This window comes from Orcinus orca, chromosome 5 (genome assembly GCF_937001465.1).
Source record: "Orcinus orca chromosome 5, mOrcOrc1.1, whole genome shotgun sequence".
NCBI classification, from domain to species: Eukaryota; Metazoa; Chordata; class Mammalia; order Artiodactyla; family Delphinidae; genus Orcinus; species Orcinus orca.
In genome coordinates this window covers 89,372,677-89,390,842 of record NC_064563.1, presented here as the reverse complement: position 1 = coordinate 89,390,842, position 18,166 = coordinate 89,372,677, and the positions used below count along the sequence as shown (strand labels likewise).

The following is an 18,166-nucleotide window of genomic DNA, read 5'->3' as shown; positions in this document are numbered from 1 at the left end:
TTTTGGCCGTGTTGGGTCTTCATTGCTGTGCACAGGCTTTCTCTAGTTGCGGCGAGTGGGGGCTACTCTTTGTTGCAGTGCACGAGCTTCTCATTGCAGTGGCTTCTCTTGTTGCGGAGCACGGGCTCTAGGCGCACGGGCTTCAGTAGTTGTGGCGCACAGGCTTAGTTGCTCTGTGGCATGTGGGATCTTCCCAGTCCAGGGATCGAACCCGTGTCCCCTGCATTAGCAGGCAGATTCTTAACCACTGCACCACCAGGGAAGCCCAAAACCAGAACGTCTTCATCACGTTTAAGTAGAGAATCACATGAGGAAATACAGTCAAGAAGGTTTTTTTTGCTTAACTTAATGTGAAACCCAAACATCAAAGTGATTCACATAACCAAGCTGGTGCAAATGATTTTCAACGCTTGATTTAGATATTTTGAGTATGTCGGCTATCTCCCGTGTGGTATAACGTTGATCGTTCTTGATTAATGTCTCGATTTGATCGCTATCAACTTCAATTGGTCTACCCGACTGTGGAGCATCATCCAGCGAGAAATCTCCAGCACAAAACTTCACAAACCACTTTTGACATGTTCGATCAGTCACAGCACCTTCTCCATACACTGCACAAATCTTTTTCTTGCGTTTCAGTTGTTTTTACCTTTCTTGAAATAATAAAGCATAATATGCCGAAAATGTTGTTTTTCTTCCATCCTCAACAGTAAAATGGCTACACAAAAATTCACCAATTTTGATAGGTCTCTTTTTAAATGCACGTTGATAGGACAGCTGTCACACACAATCTAACAAAATTGTTCCAAATGAAGTTAAAAACAACTAAGTGCTGCTAGGGCCATCTTACGGAAAAAAACGAACGAACCTTTTGGCCAGCCCAATATTAGGCCTCCTGGTTTCACGCTGCCCACTTACTTTAGTCTTGTCCATGTAACCTCAAGAGTGGGGCAGGGCTACCCCCTCGTGGCCAGTTTGGGAAGTTTAGCCAGTCTGTATAAACATCATTCCTGAAGGCTTTTATCTTTGATAGTCACGTTCTCTAGAGAGACAGAGACAACAAAAGTGGAGCTAAGGGTTCCATGTGGAGAGAGTGATGGTAGAGGGAACTAAAAATGGAGGATTAGGGTACAATTCTTATATGGCAATATTCTATGCAACAAGATTTCATTCCGTTTAGGTCCCAACCCAAATGTCCCCTCCTAAGTGGTAATGATGTCCCTGGCCACCCAATGAAAAACAAAATTTTATACATATACAACTGAATCACTTTGCTGTATACCTGAAACTAACACAACATTGTTAATCAACTATACTGCAATATAAAATAAAAATACAAAATTTAGAAAAATAAAATTTTAAACAAAAAAATTTTTTTACCTCGCCCCATCCCATACTTCCTATATCCCCACCACAGTTTAATTATTATCCTTAGTACATATTACTAGCTAACATACTTGACTTTGCTCATGCGTTTGCTTCATGTCTGAAGCCCTCTCTCAAATGTAAGCCCCACCAGGGTAGGGATTTTTGTTCTAAGCCATATCTCTAGCACCTGGAATAGCACTTAATAGACCCTTGATAAATATTTGAATTAATAAATGAACTATGTAATTATGACAAGTGCCTGTTAAGAGCACGGCGTTGCAGAAAGCTGCAGAAGACATGAAAACAAATAAGGGCACTTGTGAGTCTTTGGGAGAAAATAGGGACTTATTGCAACTGTGGGTTCCTCTCATTTCTCTGCCTCTCTCATTTCAGGTTTTGTTAACCCTGGATGATGACCTGGATGTGGTTCGGAGAGACCAGATCCCTGTCTTTTAAGCCTCCAGCATGGAGAGCGGGGAGAGAGAGCAACCAATCTTGGTGCTGTTTCATGAAAAATACAGGGAATGCAGCAAAGTAACCACTGCCAAATGCTCCACTCACCCTCTGTTGGGTTGGTTCTGTACACATTCCCGCAGGGAGGAGAGGAGATACAGGGGGACCCAAGCCTGCAAGAAGGGAAGCAGAAGGGAGGCAGCAACTGTGGACAGAGTCAAGCCCTTCAGAGTCGAAAAACACCCACCATCCCCTTCTGTCACTACTCTGAGTTAGACATGGAAAAAAGCTGCATCGAAGTTGACCTTGGGACCACTCCCACCCTCACCTGATATTCGCCAGCCATGGGGGGACCATGCTGCTCTTCGCCCTCCAGCTGCCTCCCCGCCCAGAAACTCCAGGGTGGCCCCCGTGCATCTCTGTAACATCTGCTGCTCTAGACATCCCAAAACACCAGCCCACTTCTCCGAAGTTCTGGAATGATGTGATTCCTTAGAGTCTGGTAGAGGGGTGGCCCCGAGGCCCTACCCAACTGGGATAGATGTTTTGTAGCACCAGCTCGTCACCTCCACCAAAGGAATGCTGTACGCTTCCCCCAGGTTCCTGACCGCATTAGGAGGACTCTTACATCAGGCTGGGTCACCCGCTCCTGGCAGGTAACTGTCCCTGAGACCAAGGTGTGGGTGCTTCCCTGTTCCTTGGTGTCCTCATCTCACCGCTGTGTGTTGACCCCCTGACTCAGGCTCTACCTTCTTGGGAAGGCCACTTCTCCACAGACCAGCTCCAAGGTGGAAGGGGAAATGGGAAAACTCTTCCAGCAGCAGGAGGCACCAGAGGAATGACCGACAGCACTAGGAGACTGGTGACATCAGCATCAAGCACTCAGGCCTCACGTTAAGGACTTGGGCTCCTGGAGCAGATTCAGCGAAGGCAATTAGGCCTCCAAGTCAAATAGCTCCCTTCTGTGCCTGCATCACCCTTGGGGAAGAAATAAGTGTTCTAAGCAGGGGCACTGCTCTCGGGCTCCTGTACAACCGGCCAAGCCCCTCCTCTGCTGCTTTATGCAGATCAGGGGCTTTAGACTTTCTCCTGAGTTTCTCTGGAGGCCAGTCTCAGGGTGAACACATCTCACTCCTCCTCTCCAGTTGCAAAGAGCTCAGCCGGTTTGGGGGCGGGGCGGTTGTCTCTCTGACACACCTGATTCACATTCACTCCCCAGGATGGTGTTGAAACACTCAGTGTCCCACTTCACTCTCTCACTGTCCAGCAGCTCTGCCCCCAGGAAGTCCCATTTTGACCAAACTCCTGTATTACCTGCGATATGACGTCATCAGAAAATTTACATGCAAATGTGCATACACAGATATATTTGCCTGTGAAATTGAAGTCACCTTCTCACCTCTGCTTTTTTTTTTTTTTTTTTTGCTGTACGCGGGCCTCTCACTGTTGTGACCTCTCCCGTTGCGGAGCACAGGCTCTGGACGCGCAGGCTCAGCGGCCATGGCTCACGGGCCCAGCCGCTCCGCGGCATGTGGGATCTTCCCAGACCAGGGCACGGAACCCGTGTTCCCCGCATCGGCAGGCGGACTCTCAACCACTGCGCCACCAGGGAAGCCCTCACCTCTGCTTTCTTGATCCTTCATTAGAAGGATCCTTCATTCTTTTTAAAAACTATATATATATAATTTTCTCTAAAATAATGTTCAAAAACACATTTTGGAAGTTTGAATGGCAAACTTTCCCTGATTTTAAGAACACAAAGATGCTTTCAATGAAACATTATGATTTTTTTTCTAAAATGCCCCCAAATTCATAATTGGTGTTGTTATTCTTTATTCCTTAAAAATTGTTGGCTTCCATAGGCCATATGAAGGCCACCTATTAAATGGTTGTATCAATCTAACATTTAAAATAAATTTCGAACCTGTTTAACTTGGCTGATTTGACCTAATTCTTTTATTTTTAATGCACTAAAAGTTTTCAAATCCAAGAAAAAGCGGGGGTGTGGGGTGGTGCAGAATGCGAACGACAAAGTCTGTTCCAGCAGCCCTGTGGCCTGAAGTGAATAAATCGTAGGACACCTTACCTGTTTGGTAGCTTGTCTGAGAACTATGTCCATGGAAATGGGGAAGGGGCCCCAGAGAAATGGATGGACTGTGCTGCTGTATTCTTGACCGTTTTCTGACACAGTCTGCCTTGTGCTACAAACTTACACGTTGTGGTCAGTTTTGTTCTCTGCAGCAGGATGGAAAACCCAGACCAAGCCTGCTCTTATAAATATCAATTCTAAAGGTACCTGTTGCTTTTTCTATAGTGCTGATTTGTGCATGGCTGGAGGCCACAAGAAAGTCGTTCAGCTGCGCCTGTAGGTTTGATAGGAACTCGGGGTGGAGGGGGCAGCCACAGTTACTCACAGTGGTCCCTTGTTCACATGTAGCACAGGCCTGTGTGACTTTTGTCTGTCCTCATGGACTTCTCTCTTCACAAGAGAAGGGAAGGCAACTCTGAAAGCTGAGTCCAACAGGAGGGTAACGGGAGCCAGCCAGCCACCGAGAAGAGGCTCTTGGCAGAGAGGCCCAGGGTAATAAGAGCAGTTCCCTTGGAGGACAGAGGTGTGGCAGCCAGAGGGGCAAAGCTGCACATAAAAAAGGCCTCTTCACACCTCTGACAAATGCTGGGGAGGCAGCCCCACCTGTTAACACTGGATGGCTGAGGGATTAGCCTGGTTTTATTTTAGCAGCAGGAGAAGCCAGTGGAAAACCAGAGTCTATCTGGGGAAGGGACTTTCCATGGTTGAAGGAGATCACCGAGTCAGCTCCTGGGGTAAAGAGAGTGGCAGCTTCTTCTTTTGTAGCTCCAAGCTGCCACCAGAATGTCCTGTGGGGTCGCAAAATGCATGTGTCGGGGAAACAAATAATACCCAAATGTTTCTCCTCCTGGGAGACAGTCTCTCTGTCTAAAACTTGGGAAAAAGGGAAAAACAAAGAGAAACATTCTTCATAGAAGGAACAGTTGAATCCGAGAAAAATTCTTGAGTCAGACTTTAGTCCACATACGTTCACCTGCTTGCTGTGTGACCTTGTGCAATCTGCTGGAACTCTCTGATCTTTACTGCCACATCTACATGACGTGACATGAAGGTGACAAAGGTGGAGCTGTGTAGAGCACCTGGAGCAGTGCCCGCAGAGAGAAGGTCCTCACCTGCACCTCTCGAATCCTGCAGGGTGGCAGGGCCAGAGCAGGTCTCCCTGCTGGGCTGGCACCTCTCGCCCAAGGGGGCCCCTCATTGAAACCAGCTATGCTGTTTCCTGACCTCAGTTCCAGGAGGCCCTGAAGGGGCTGGGAGGTCTCTTCACCTTCAGAGAAACTGCCCAGAATTATCCCACCTCCCAGCCCCACTCCTTGCCCTTTAATTGCTGCATTTCATCGTCTTTGGCCCTTAATACTCCAACGCAGATGAAAAGTTGCTGCCAAAGCTGGGGCCAAGTGGAAAGTCTGGCTGTGTATAAAGTCACACCTCGTTACTGCCAGTTCTACTCTGGGAATCTCAAAGAAAACCTAGACTTTCTCCTCTCTCCAGCATCTATAGCTACTACAGTCCAGGGGATGCCAGGTGCAAACGTTTCCCCCGACCTTTATCACCAAATGTTCCGTAGGGAAAGCCTGGATGTTCAGCCTGGATGAAGAGGGACTTCAGCCTGCGGGTGACAAAACAGGTCCCAGAGGAAGCCTGGGAGGGTCGCTCTGGTTTTGAAATGATTCTAATGTCCCCTGGTGAAACTAAGGAAAAGCGTTATGAGTAAAGATACAACTAGCTTCTGCCTGAAGCAACGTAAAACCCAAAATTATGTTTACCATAATTTTGCCCAGCTTACAGTCATTTTTTTGCTTTGTTTTTAAATGCTGGTGTTAGGGAACCGGGTTCATTTTACCTGAAGCACCGCAACCAAAACGCGGAGACACTGACGTCTGCAGCAAAGACAGGGCTTATCCGCAAGGCAGCCAAGGGAGAAAACCGGAGAACAAACCTCAAACCCTCCACCCCGAAGGGAGGAGGCGGGGTATTTATGGGACGAGGAATGAAGAAGCGGGCTGCTCTGAGGCACGGGAGCGTGGGAAGCCGGGGAGGTGGGGAAAGGTGATTGGGAAAAGGTGCGGTCATCACCGTGCTGCGCAGGCATAGCTAGGCTACGGGCCTCTGCCCGTTCCAAAGGTCACGGGTGGAAACTCGCGCATGCCCAGTTGGGAGGTCAGTGGTCCCGCCTAGTTTCAACAAGCTCAGCTGAGCTAGATACGACCTGCTCCAAATTCCTGGAAAGCAACTCAGGCAGTTTCTTGTTTGGGCCTCGTGCTTCTTGGAGAACAGGCAAGCCTTAAAATGACATTGATTAGTGAAGGCAGGGGAAATGGATTTGACTAATTACCCACGGTTTTGGCGGGGACAAGATATATTTCTGTGGCTAAGTTCAAATGTCTCCTCAATATTAAGGCACCATCATCAATAAGGTTAATGACCTGCTGAATCTTAGACCTTAACACACATGAATTCAAATAAGCTTGGCGAGGGTCATGGCTCAGCCTTTTTCAATGAGTTTCTAAAAGGCCATAGTAATAGAGTTTTCACTTGGACGGGATTCCTCTGCAAAAAGAAACCGATTTTTAGACTTTTTTGACCCCTGTGAACTCCAAGGGGAGCGGGGTTTGCAGTTCATCATATGGTTTTCCTGAAGTAGGGTCTTGCTATTCTTATTGAAGTACAAGGAGGGCTAAGTGGTGACCAATGTTGACATAGAATTACCCTTTGCTCCTCCAGTATTAGGGAAATGGAGCTCTGCGTTCTTTCTGAATATCTCTATATTAGAAGTTTTCATGATTTTTCCTGAACTAAATTTTTAAAAACTCCATGATTTTATCCTACCTTTTTTTCATTCCCTGTCATCTAAGGCTTATCCCTTTCATTGGAGATGAAAAATAGCTAACCATCATAGAATAGCCTTGAAGTTATATCACATTTCAGTCATGCTAATGTCTGGGTGTCTCATTTCTCATCCCAGAACATGCAATCCCACTATGGTTGGCTCCTGGGCCCCTAATTTCCCCTAACCTGTAACTCTTGATATATTTTTTTAAACTCTTGACATTCTTTGTGAATTAGGACTCTAAGTCCTTTAAACAGAAGACTATCCATAATAATTCAAAAGCTCTCTCTTTTAAGGTGCTCTAATGTTGCCAACACAGAAAAATGTTGATTTGCGTTTTATGATTTATTTTTAGAAGTACACTTTTTTAAAAAATTAATTAATTAATTATTTGGTTGCCCCAGGTCTTAGTTGCGGCAGGCGGGCTCCTCTAGTTGCAGCACATGGGCTCCTTAGTTGTGGTATATGGGCTTCTTAGTCGTGGCATGAGAACTCTTAGTTGCAGCATGCATGTGAGATCTAGTTCCCTGACCAGGGATCGAACCCGGGCCCCCTGCATTGGGAGCACGGAGTCTTATCCATTGTGCCACCAGGGGAGTCCTGCGTTTTATGATTTTTATTACATTGCTTATCTGAGCGTGTCACAAGTCTCAGTACCCGGTTCTAGGCAGGCCCCTTCGAGGAAGAGGACAAATTCAGGCCTAAGGTTGAGGCTTCTCTCTCAGTGTGGGATACCTTGTAAAGTAACCTGCTTTTTAGGAGGTCCATTTCCCCTTTATCCTCTCCTTCCTCACCATTTCTCTGTTCACTTACATAGAGTCAGAAATACTGCTTCAGTCAATAGTCAGTCAAGAAATATCTGGGCCAAGCACTGTGAGGAACTGGGCAAAGCAATGGGCAAAACACCCAGTCTCTTCAATCACGGGGTCTACGGTCCAAAAGGGGAGAGATGCATGAAACAAGTAACTTGTTCATTATAAGTGGGCAAAGAGCTCCAAGAAGAGAATGGCCTTAGAAGAATCTTACTAGGTACAGACGCAAAGAAAGTCCAAGTAATTATCAGCAATTTTTATCCCTAGATGTGAAGCCCCTAAATTGCTGCCCCTAGAACCGATTATTAAAACAGCAAACATTTGTCATCGGACATTCTGCCAAGGGTTTTATATACATTCCATGCTCGATCCTGAAACACTCACCACCACCAACCCCATGAAGTCGGTATTATTACTATCATCCCCATTTGCCAGACAGAGAAACTGAAACTTAGAGAAGTCGACGTCCACTAGATGAAGTGAAAGGTGCAGAAGCCGGGATTAAGAGTCAGAAATGGGTGGTTCAGGTAACAAGAACAGAGACAGGGAAGGTGGATTGTGTTGCAGCCCTTATTTGTTCATGTATCTATATATGCAAAATACACAGCCTAGAATTCTATAACCCTTGAACATATTAACAAAAAGAGAAGGTTTTTCCAAACTTCAGAAGATGTGTCTGTTACATGAACCTGAGTGACAGTGAAACCTATCGTGCTTTAGGAAAGTCAACCAATGAAACTGCAGCTTTGGATCATTTTGGCTCTTTAAACTGGAACAGCAGGATTCAGAGGACTCTTGCTTCAGTTTCTAAGCTTGTAAAGTTAAGGACCAAAGTCCTTTTTATACATTCAATGACTGCATTTGGCAAAGGGCTGTAGACCCAAAGATTCATTTTAAATTAAAATATATGTAGCATAAGGTGTCAGGTTTCTACTGGGAACCTGTTGGTTCAGAAACAAAATTAACAGTGGAGAGAAGGCACAGGAATAAGAAATGGGGTTTTTTTGGTTTTGTTTTGTTTTTTATCTGCATTGGCTCTTAGCTTCGGCATGCAGGATCTTTTGTTGAGGCGTGCGGGAACTTTTGTTGAGGTGTGTGGGATCTTTCATTGTGGTGGGCGGGCTTCTTTCTAGTTGTGGCGTGGGCTCCAGAGCTCGTGGGCTCCAGAGCTTGTGGGATCTGTAGTTTGCAGCATGCAGGCTCTCTAGTCGAGGCCTGCGAGCTCAGTGGTTGTGCTGCGTGGGCTTAGTTGCCCTGCAGCATGTGGGATCTTAGTTCCCCGACCAGGGATCGAACCTGCATCCCCTGCATTGGAAGGCGGATTCTTTACCACTGGACCACCAGGGAAGTCCCTGGAATAAGTGGGTTTTTTAATTTCCTAAAACATGTTCAGAGACTCAAAATACTGTCAAGAGTCCTAAAGTCCTCCAAAGCTGCCTCTGAAACCAGTCTATGCTTGGTCCAATAGGTCAGGCAGAATCTACGACTCCCATCAATGGCTGAACCATCTTTGTTCCTGGTGGCTGGGAGTATTTCCATTCCACCAAACTGAGGCAGAGGAACTAGCCTGCGTTGAACTGGGAAATCATAATTCTTCAACTGGGGGTACAATGATAATGGAGATAAAATTTTCTACATTGTCCAGAAGTAAGACCAAAAAAAAAAATCCCAATACGACTTCATTTGAAACACCAACATACTAGCCAATTTTCTTCTCCTATACTAAGCTGTCTCTTAGGCTTAAAAAAAAAAAAATTAATGTGAATTTGCATATTTGCCACTCAGCAGCATTTCTTTTTTGAAATGGGATTTAACCTAATTGAATCACAAGTTCCCAGAAGGAAACGTCCCTGCAGCAGTAAGTTCTCTACCACTACTATTAGGCTTCAGTCTCTTTCCAAACCACAGATTTGAATGTGATAAAGCAATGTAAGAAAACACCACCCAAACCAGACCTGCACAGCACACACTTAGTTAAAACCTGGATTCTCACGTCTCCCCCAAATCAGTAGTTTATATGGTCATGTGAAAAATTAAGTGGCACATTGATACTAGGTAAGCAACCTACCTGACTTCTGAACTTATGTAGGTAGCAAATTGGAATTGTGTCCTTCATTTCTCACAGGAAGACGAAAAGGTCAAAAGAGGTGTTGATACTGACCAACAAACCACATGCTAGTGGAGCCCTGCATTTCAGTCTCCCATGTAGGGCAACAGAAATGAGGAATGTCATGGAAAGTAATTGCCACTTTACATTTAAATATTCCTTTGCAACTATGTGAAACCTCTTCAAATATAAAACCTCATTTGTCCTTCACAACAACCCTGTGGTCTGGACAGGACAGATAATTTACCAGCAAATAAATTAAGATGCAAAGAAGTTACGCCACTTGCTCAAAGTCACAAAGCCAGGCAACAGAAGCCAGATACAAAATAGTGCCTTGGCCTTTTCTTTTGCTAAAGAATGACAGTAAAATAACTTTTAGGTTTGGCTGACTCAAGAAATTTATCATGAGAAAACCAACATCATCAGATCAGACTTCCATAGTTTTTTCTTAACCTTTTTATTTAGGCATAAAATATATTCAGTAATGTACAAAATGTGCACTAATCATAAGTGTATACTGACGTGTAAATTTTTACATATATTTTACAGATATGTTTACACACACATGCACACACACCCTATTGTAACCACCACCCACATTAAGAAAGAAAACATTTCCTGCATCACTGTGCCTGTTCCAAGTTCATCCCTCCCCAGAGATAACCACGATTCTGACTTTTCTCCTCCTAGATGAATTTTGCCTGTTCCTGAACTTTATATAAATGGAATTATGCAGTATGTACTCCTTTTCGTCTAGGCTTCTTTCACTCAACGTAATGTCTGTGAGAGTTGTCTGTGTGAATCAGTAGCTTCATTGTGTGAATATATGACATTTCACTTATTCATTCTCCTATTGATGGATGTTTGGGTTGTTTGCAGTTTGGGGCTACCTGTAAAGAAAGCTTCTATGAACATTCTTATACATTTCTTTTGGTGAACTTATACATACATTTTCCCCAGAGTATATACACAGTACACTATGGAATTGCTGAGTCATGGGATAAGTCTTTAGTTTTCAAGGATACTACCAACTGTTTTCCAAAGTGGTTGTATCAGTTTACACTCTCATCAGCATCATGTGAGAGTTCCAATTATTCCACGTTTGCCAACACTCGGCATTTGTCAGCTCGTTCAATTTTAGACTTTCTGGGTGAGGTGTAATGGTATTTCATCGTATTTTATTTTGCATTTCTTTGATAACTACTGATGTTGAGCACCTTTTTATATAGAATTCTTGGCCATTTATGTAAAGGATTTTTTCAAGTTCTTTTCCCATTTTTTAAATTGGCTATGAGTTTTTTCTTTCTGATATATATAATCTTTGCTAGTCTGTGACTTGATGAACAGACATTGGTGATTTTAATGAAATCAATCTAACTTGTTTTTTTCTTTTATGTTCTAGTCAGAAGATATTTCCTGTGGTTTCTTCTAGAACACTAGTTCTCATTTTTTGGTCTTGGGACCTATTTACACTCCTAAAGATTGTTGAGGACCCCCCAGAGTTTTTGTTTATGTGAGTTAATATCTATTAATATTTACCACATTAGAAATAGAAAATGGAAAGTTTACAAATTTTATTAATTCATTTAAAGAGAATAATAAACTCATTACATAACACAAATACAGTCCTCCCCTGGTATCTGAGCAGAATTGGTTTCAGGACCCCCTTGTACCAAAATCCACAGATACTCAAGCCCCTTATATAAAAGTGGCATAGTGTTTGCATATAAAACATGCACATCCTCCTGGATACGTTAAATCATCTCTAGATTATTTATAATACTTAGTACAATGTAAATGCTATGTAAATTGTTCCCAGCATGCATCAAATTCAAGTTTTGCTTTTTGGAACTTTCTGGAATTTTTTTCCCAAATAGTTTCAATCCACAATTGGTTGAAACCTCAGATATGGAACCCGAGGATACTGAGGGCCAACTGTAACATCTTTTATGAAAAATAACTATATTTTCCAAAGCAAACAAAATTGTGAGAAGAGTGTGTTTCACATTCTTGTAAATCCATTTAATATCTGGCTTAATAGAAGGTAGTTAGATTCTCATATTGGTTTCTGCCTTCACTCTTCTGCAGTATGTGTTTTGCTTGAAGCATACGAAGAAAATCTAGCCCTACAGAAATACATAGTTGGAAAAGGGAGCAGCCGTTCTAGATAATTGTAGATATTCTCTTTGATACTATACCAAAACTCAACACATGGTAGTTTCCCAAAATTAATTGCAATGTGGAATCCAAAACCATATCAGTGAACTTTTCATGTTTTGTAATGTCAAAATCCATTGGTCTATCTTTCAATTTGAATGGATCTTTTTACCCACGCATGGTTTTGTAACAGCATGCCTCAGTCACTTGGAAAATATTGTCTCACTGAATTGTGCAAACCTTTCAAATATTACACATTTAATTATATAATTATTAATTATATACATGTGTATACATATACTATTCATTTATATCACTACTGATCTCATCAGAGAGGTCTTAATGGGAACCTGTCAAGCTCACAGTAGTGGATACAGTGCATGTACATTTCATTCATTTTTGAGAAACTGTCTGCCAAATACCCAAGTCTGAATAACTACAGATTTTAGTCATTCTCTCAGCTAAAAATAGTATTCCATAAAGAGAACCAGGAGTTCATTCTGTAATTTAACACCAGTGCTTTTCCTTGTGAAAACCACCATCCTCTGGCTTGCAACAGAAGTGCTTTATGTTTGCTTCCCATGTGCTCACACAATATTTAAAAAGGCTATTAAAAGGAAGCATACTCAAAAGTTAAGATTGAATGAAATTGTTAATTTCTGTTGCTTCATCAAGGAGATTCTAAACTACGTTGTTTTGGTTTTGTTTTGTTTTTTACTATGACTTTATGATGATTAAAAATACATGGGCTTCCCTGGTGGCGCAGTGGTTGAGAGTCCGCCTGCCGATGCGGGGAACACGGGTTCCGTGCCCTGGTCTGGGAAGATCCCACATGCCGCGGAGCGGCTGGGCCCGTGAACCATGGCCGCTGAGCCTGCGCGTCCGGAGCCTGTGCTCCGCAACGGGAGAGGCCACGACAGTGAGAGGCCCGCGTACCGCAAAAAAAAAAAAAAAAAAAAAAATACAGTGACTATTACTACTAGCATAGTAGTCAGCGCCACTGCCTTGATTTGTGCTAAAGTACTAGCAGTTTTACCCACCATTGCTTTTGCACCATCAGTGCATATGTCGACACAGTATATAGGCATGTCACATCTTGGTTCTATCATAAAAATAATTTTGACCTCACAGATTCCCTAAAAGGGTCTCAGAGAAACCCAGGGAGGCTGGAGACTACATTTTAAGAAGCACTACTCTAGAAGCTTTAGTGTTTTACCTTTTACATTTAGGTCTTTGACCGGACTCAAATTAATGTTTGTTTATCATGTGAGGTGGTGGCGGGGAGCAGGTGTCTAGGGCTTCTTCCCCTTCCGTACTGATATCCACTTGCTCCAGCCCATTTACAGAAAAGACCATCTTTACTCACTGAAATGGAATTGGCACCTTTATCATCAATCAATTTGACTATATGTGTCTAATCTATTTCTGAATTTTCTGCTCCCTTCCATTGGTCTACTGTCCATCCTTGTGCCAATATCACACTGTTTTAATTATTGGAGCTTTATAGTAATTTTTTAAAAATTTTATTGATGTATAATTCACATATAACATCATATTGGTTTCAGGTGTACAACAGAATGATTTGATATTTGTATATATTGTGAAGCCATCATCACAAGTTTAGTTAACATCTGTTACCATACATAATTACAAAAAATTTTTTTTCTTGTGATGAGGATTTAAGATCTACCCTACTAGAGTAGTTTTGAAATCTGGTGGTTTAAGTCTTCTAACTTTGTTTGTAAGATAGTCTAGACTGTTCTAGGATTTTCACATTTATATAATTATTATATTAAATACTATATAAATTTAAGAACCTGGTTGTCAATTTCCACCCCCCCCCCCAAAAAAAAAAATCCCTGCAGTGATTTCAGTGGCAATTGCCACTGATCATGTTTGTCTTGATCCCAGCTTGGGAGAAATTATTAAGTATGATATTAGCTGTAGTTTTGTTTACTGGGGACTTTTTGGCAGAAATGCTTTATCAGTTTGAGAATGCTCCTTTCTCTTCCTCTTTTGTTTAGAATTTTTACCATAAATGGATGCTGAATTTTATCAACTAAAAAGTTACCATATTTTAAAAATATGGTAATTGAGTTACCATATTTTTTTATCTTTTATTCTGTCAATACAATGAACTGCATAAATTGATTTTAAAATGTTAAAACATTTTATGCATTCCTGAAATAAACCACATTTGGTCACGATGTACTATTCTTTTCTTATATCTCTAGATTTGATTTGCTGACATTTTGTTTAGAATTTTCAGGGAATTCCCTGGGGGCCCGGTGGTTAGAACTCTGCACTTTCACTGTGTGGGCCCGGGTTCCACCCCTCTTTGGGAACTCTGGCCCGCAAGCCATGATGCAGCCAGAAAAGAAAAAAAAGAAGAATTTTCACAACAATGTTTATTAGGGATATTGGGCTATAATTTTCTTTTACTATAATGTTGTGACAGATTTGGTATCAAGGTTATATTAACTTCTTAAAACAGGTTTGGAAATGATCCCTCTTCCTCATGAGTTTGGGTAGATTGGTATCACTTCTTCCTTTAACATTTAGAGGAATTCCCCACTAAGATCTCTTGGGCTTGAGGGTTTTTTGTGGGAAGACCTTTAAAAAAATCAAAACAGCTATTGAGATATAATTCACATACCATAGAATTCCCTCATTTAAAGTGTACAGTTCAACAGTTTTTAGTGTATTCACAGAGCTGTACAGCCATCAATCACCACAATCAATTTTAGAACATTTTCATCATCCCCCATCAAAAACCCCACACACACCATCAGCCACCTCTCACTTTCTCCCGAACTCCCCAACCCTAGGTAACCACAAGTCCACTTTCTGTGTCTTTAGATCTGCCTATTCTGAACATTTCATAGAGATGGAATTATATAATACATAGTAGGAAGGTTTTTAATTATAGATTCAATTTGGCCAGCAGGTATAGAGGTATAAAGATTTTCTATTTCTTCTTATGTTCCTTTTGGTAAATCATATTTTCCAAGAATTTTGTCTGTTTCATCTCAGTTGTCAATAATATTGGCATAATGTTGTAAGTGATCTTTTTATGATTTTAATTTTTGTATGATCTTTTGTGAAGTCCCCTTTTCTATTCATTTTATTGGTAATTTATATTTTCTTTTTTTCCCTGATCAGTCTTTCTTAGGAGCTCTTTTGTTTTCTTTTTAATCTTTTCCAAAAATCAACTTTTGGGTTTGCTGATTTTCTCTATCATATGTCTGCCTTTTCTTCTTTTTATCGGTCACATTTTTCTGGACATTGTATATATTTCCTGGATATTGTACATAAACGAACAGCAAAGATTGAAGTTGTGTTATTTTTCACCAGAAGGGAATCACACTTTTCCTCTGTTAGAGAGTTGAACTGGGTGAGAACGGGGATGCAGCTGTAGTTAGAGGCAGTTCGCTTCTGGTTTTCAGTGTCTTGAAGGTGAGACTGCTTCCTCTAGCAGAAATTTGTCTCCTAAGCTTCATAAAACTGTGGGAGCTTTCACTCTGCCTTTTCAACCCATCCTCATCCAATGTCCCCAGGGGATAAATAGAAAGGCAAGAGATCTCACCTCACCTAGGGAGGCCTTTTCTCTCTGTTTTGTTCAGATCTATTTATATAGTCAGAGGAATTTTGTCCTCTTATTTTGATGGGTTTTAGTATCGTTTTAAACATAATTTTCTAATTTATTCTTTGTTCTAGCGGTGCAGTGGGATCGATAACATGCCACTAGCTATTACATTCTATCCAAAAGTGAAAATTCCCTGGATAGCTTTTTAAAGAGATATAAGTTACTAAAATCACTTTCCCTCAAACATCTAACTAAACTGGAAAGCTAACAAAACGTTAAATATATGGCTGTTATAACTTGCACATTCATTTTAGGGATATTGAATCTATGCACAGTGGTTGCACTATTATAGGTTGTATGCACTTTACAGCATATTAGGGTTCCTTGTATAACCAAAATATATGATACATCTATTATCATATGAGAGGCAGTGGGCAATAGCAGAAAGAACACTAAACCCTTGATAGAATACTGAGCTTTAACCTGAACTCGCAAAAAGCTAGACCAGGAAAATATAGTGAGCACTAATTTCCTGGAGAACATGTGAAATAAATGCTCTCTAAAGTCCTCATTTTACCTGTTTCAATATTAGGACATGTTTTACTCATTCATAAGACAAAAATGTCAGGTGTAAGTGAGATGAACACCTGAGCATCTGCTCTCAGATTCAATAGAACTTACCAATGTTTTTTTGTATAAATTTATTTATTCATTTTTGGCTGCATTGGGTCTTCGTTGCTGTGTGCGGGCTTTCTCTAGTTGCAGCGAGCAGGGGCTACTCTTCGTTGCGGTGCACGGGCTTCTCATTATAATGGCGTCTCTTGTTGCAGAGCACGGGCTCTAGGCGCGCGGTCTCCAGTAGTTGCAGCACATGGGCTCGGTAGTTGTGGCTCGCAGGCTCTAGAGAGTGGGCTCAGTAGTTGTGGTGCACGGGCTTAGTTGCTCCGCGGCATGTGGGATCTTCCCTGACCAGGGCTTGAACCTGTGTCCCTTGCATTGGCAGGCGGATTCTTAACCACTGTGCCACCAGGGAAGTCCCCTACCAGTGTTTTTGAAGCACCTCTCTTGATACCTTCTCCCTCCCTCCTTTCCTAAGAAGTATCTGTTATCCTGAATTTTGGGTTTCTCATTTCCTCAATTTATAATTTTTGTAGTTTGTTTTTTGGCCACACCATGTGGCTTGTGGAATCTTAGTTCTCTGACCAGGGATCAAACCTAGGCCCTCAGCAGTGAAAGTGCAGAGTCCTAACCACTGGACTGCCGGGGAATTTCCCCTCAATTTGTAATTTTTCCCACATCTGTAGGCTACCCGCAAAGAATAAATTGTTTGATTTAAAGGTATTTAAACTTTACATAGCTTTATACTGCACAAGATCCTCGGCAACCTATTTTTTCCCCTCAAAATTCATGCTTGTGAGATGTGACAAGTTGATGTGGGTAGTTGTAATGAAAGACCTAATTCTTGTCCCAAAGTTTTGTGCTTCAGTTTCTGCCACTACAAATACACAAGGAGAGTTTAAATTGAATCATCTATCAATTCTCTCCAGATCTGAAATTCTACTTTTTACAATAAATATAGAGGTATACAGTTTACTCCAAAAATATAGCACTGATCATAATTATGATTTATCTGAGGTTGACTCGTTGATCAGAAACACAACCCCATGGGAAATGTGTCATTTTCAGACATTTTGGCAAAATTTAAAGATTACCTGAACATGAATCTTCAGTATGTAAGACAAATCATTTTAATACCAGGTTTGAAGCGGCACGGGCAATGATGAGAAAAGGCAGAATTCACAATGCAAAAATGCAAAGTTTATTTTCTTAAATAAAATACTATATTCATATCTATACAAATAATTATTACAACCATTAAAATGTTACATTTACCAATAAAAATTTCAAAACTTTAAACAAGAGCATGGTTCAGAATATTCACACCCTAATACAATGCATTTGTAAAAAGATGTCAAAATAAACAGGACCTATTCTTATTTACAACTGTAGGACAATCCTGACCATATTATACATATCTGCTCTGGATTCTATTACAAAACAAATTAGTTCCCATTAGAATTATAAACCAGGTAATTTACAGTAATAGGACACAGTGCACAGCAGATATTGCTGGCGTGAGAATAGTTACAAATATTACATACACTACTGAAAGCACTACAGTTAGATTTTTTCCTGGTGACTGCCCTACAGTAAGCTTCTCACCCAGTGTATCTATAAATAATTTGTGAAGGTAACTATGTTCTCAGATTTTTCCACCCACTTTTACTGAAATGAATATATATGTGTGTGTGTGTGTGTGTGTGTGTGTGTGTGTGTGTGTGTATATATATATATATATATATATATATATATAATCTCCTGTTGAAAGTGGAAGCAAATCTTTTCTTCACAGTAACACAACTGCAGCATTTTAAGCAACACTGTCTGGTCCCTTTCTTCTTGGAAGATCAACAGTTCAACTCCCCCTAAAAGTTACCAATATAGTCATGTCCAGTGCCTCACAGATGAAAAACGGTTTTAAGACTTAGGGGATGGAGGAACAGAGGTCCAGAAAAGTGAAGAGGGGACTGACATGGAGTAAACTTTAAGTTCCTATGACATAGTATGGTGTATAGCTGTACAAACCACTGAGGGGAAAAAATTAATCATCTTTTCAAAAAAGTGTTAACAAATGAAGAGTTGTCTTCTATGTCTCATGAGATCCCTAGTGACAGGTTATGCGGTCATTCAAAATAACACCAAT

The 18,166-nt window shown here is 41.4% G+C and overlaps 1 protein-coding gene across 5 annotated transcripts in view; it reads left to right on the top strand.

Moving 5' to 3' along the window:
* The window catches only part of SIDT1 (SID1 transmembrane family member 1), an 88,370-nt gene extending 85,150 nt beyond the window's left edge, over window positions 1-3,220 (top strand). For 4 of the 5 annotated variants that reach the window (XR_007477590.1, XM_004272052.3, XM_049710316.1 and 1 more), the window contains one exon: window positions 1,762-3,220. Coding sequence is in view for 3 of the 5 variants with exons in the window: in XM_004272052.3 (XP_004272100.1) it covers window positions 1,762-1,824 (63 nt within the window). In the remaining 2 variants the exon portion in view is untranslated. The remainder of the gene's footprint in view (window positions 1-1,761) is intronic. The other variant, XR_007477589.1, reaches the window with a different exon arrangement.
* The last annotated feature ends 14,946 nt before the right edge of the window (window positions 3,221-18,166 follow it).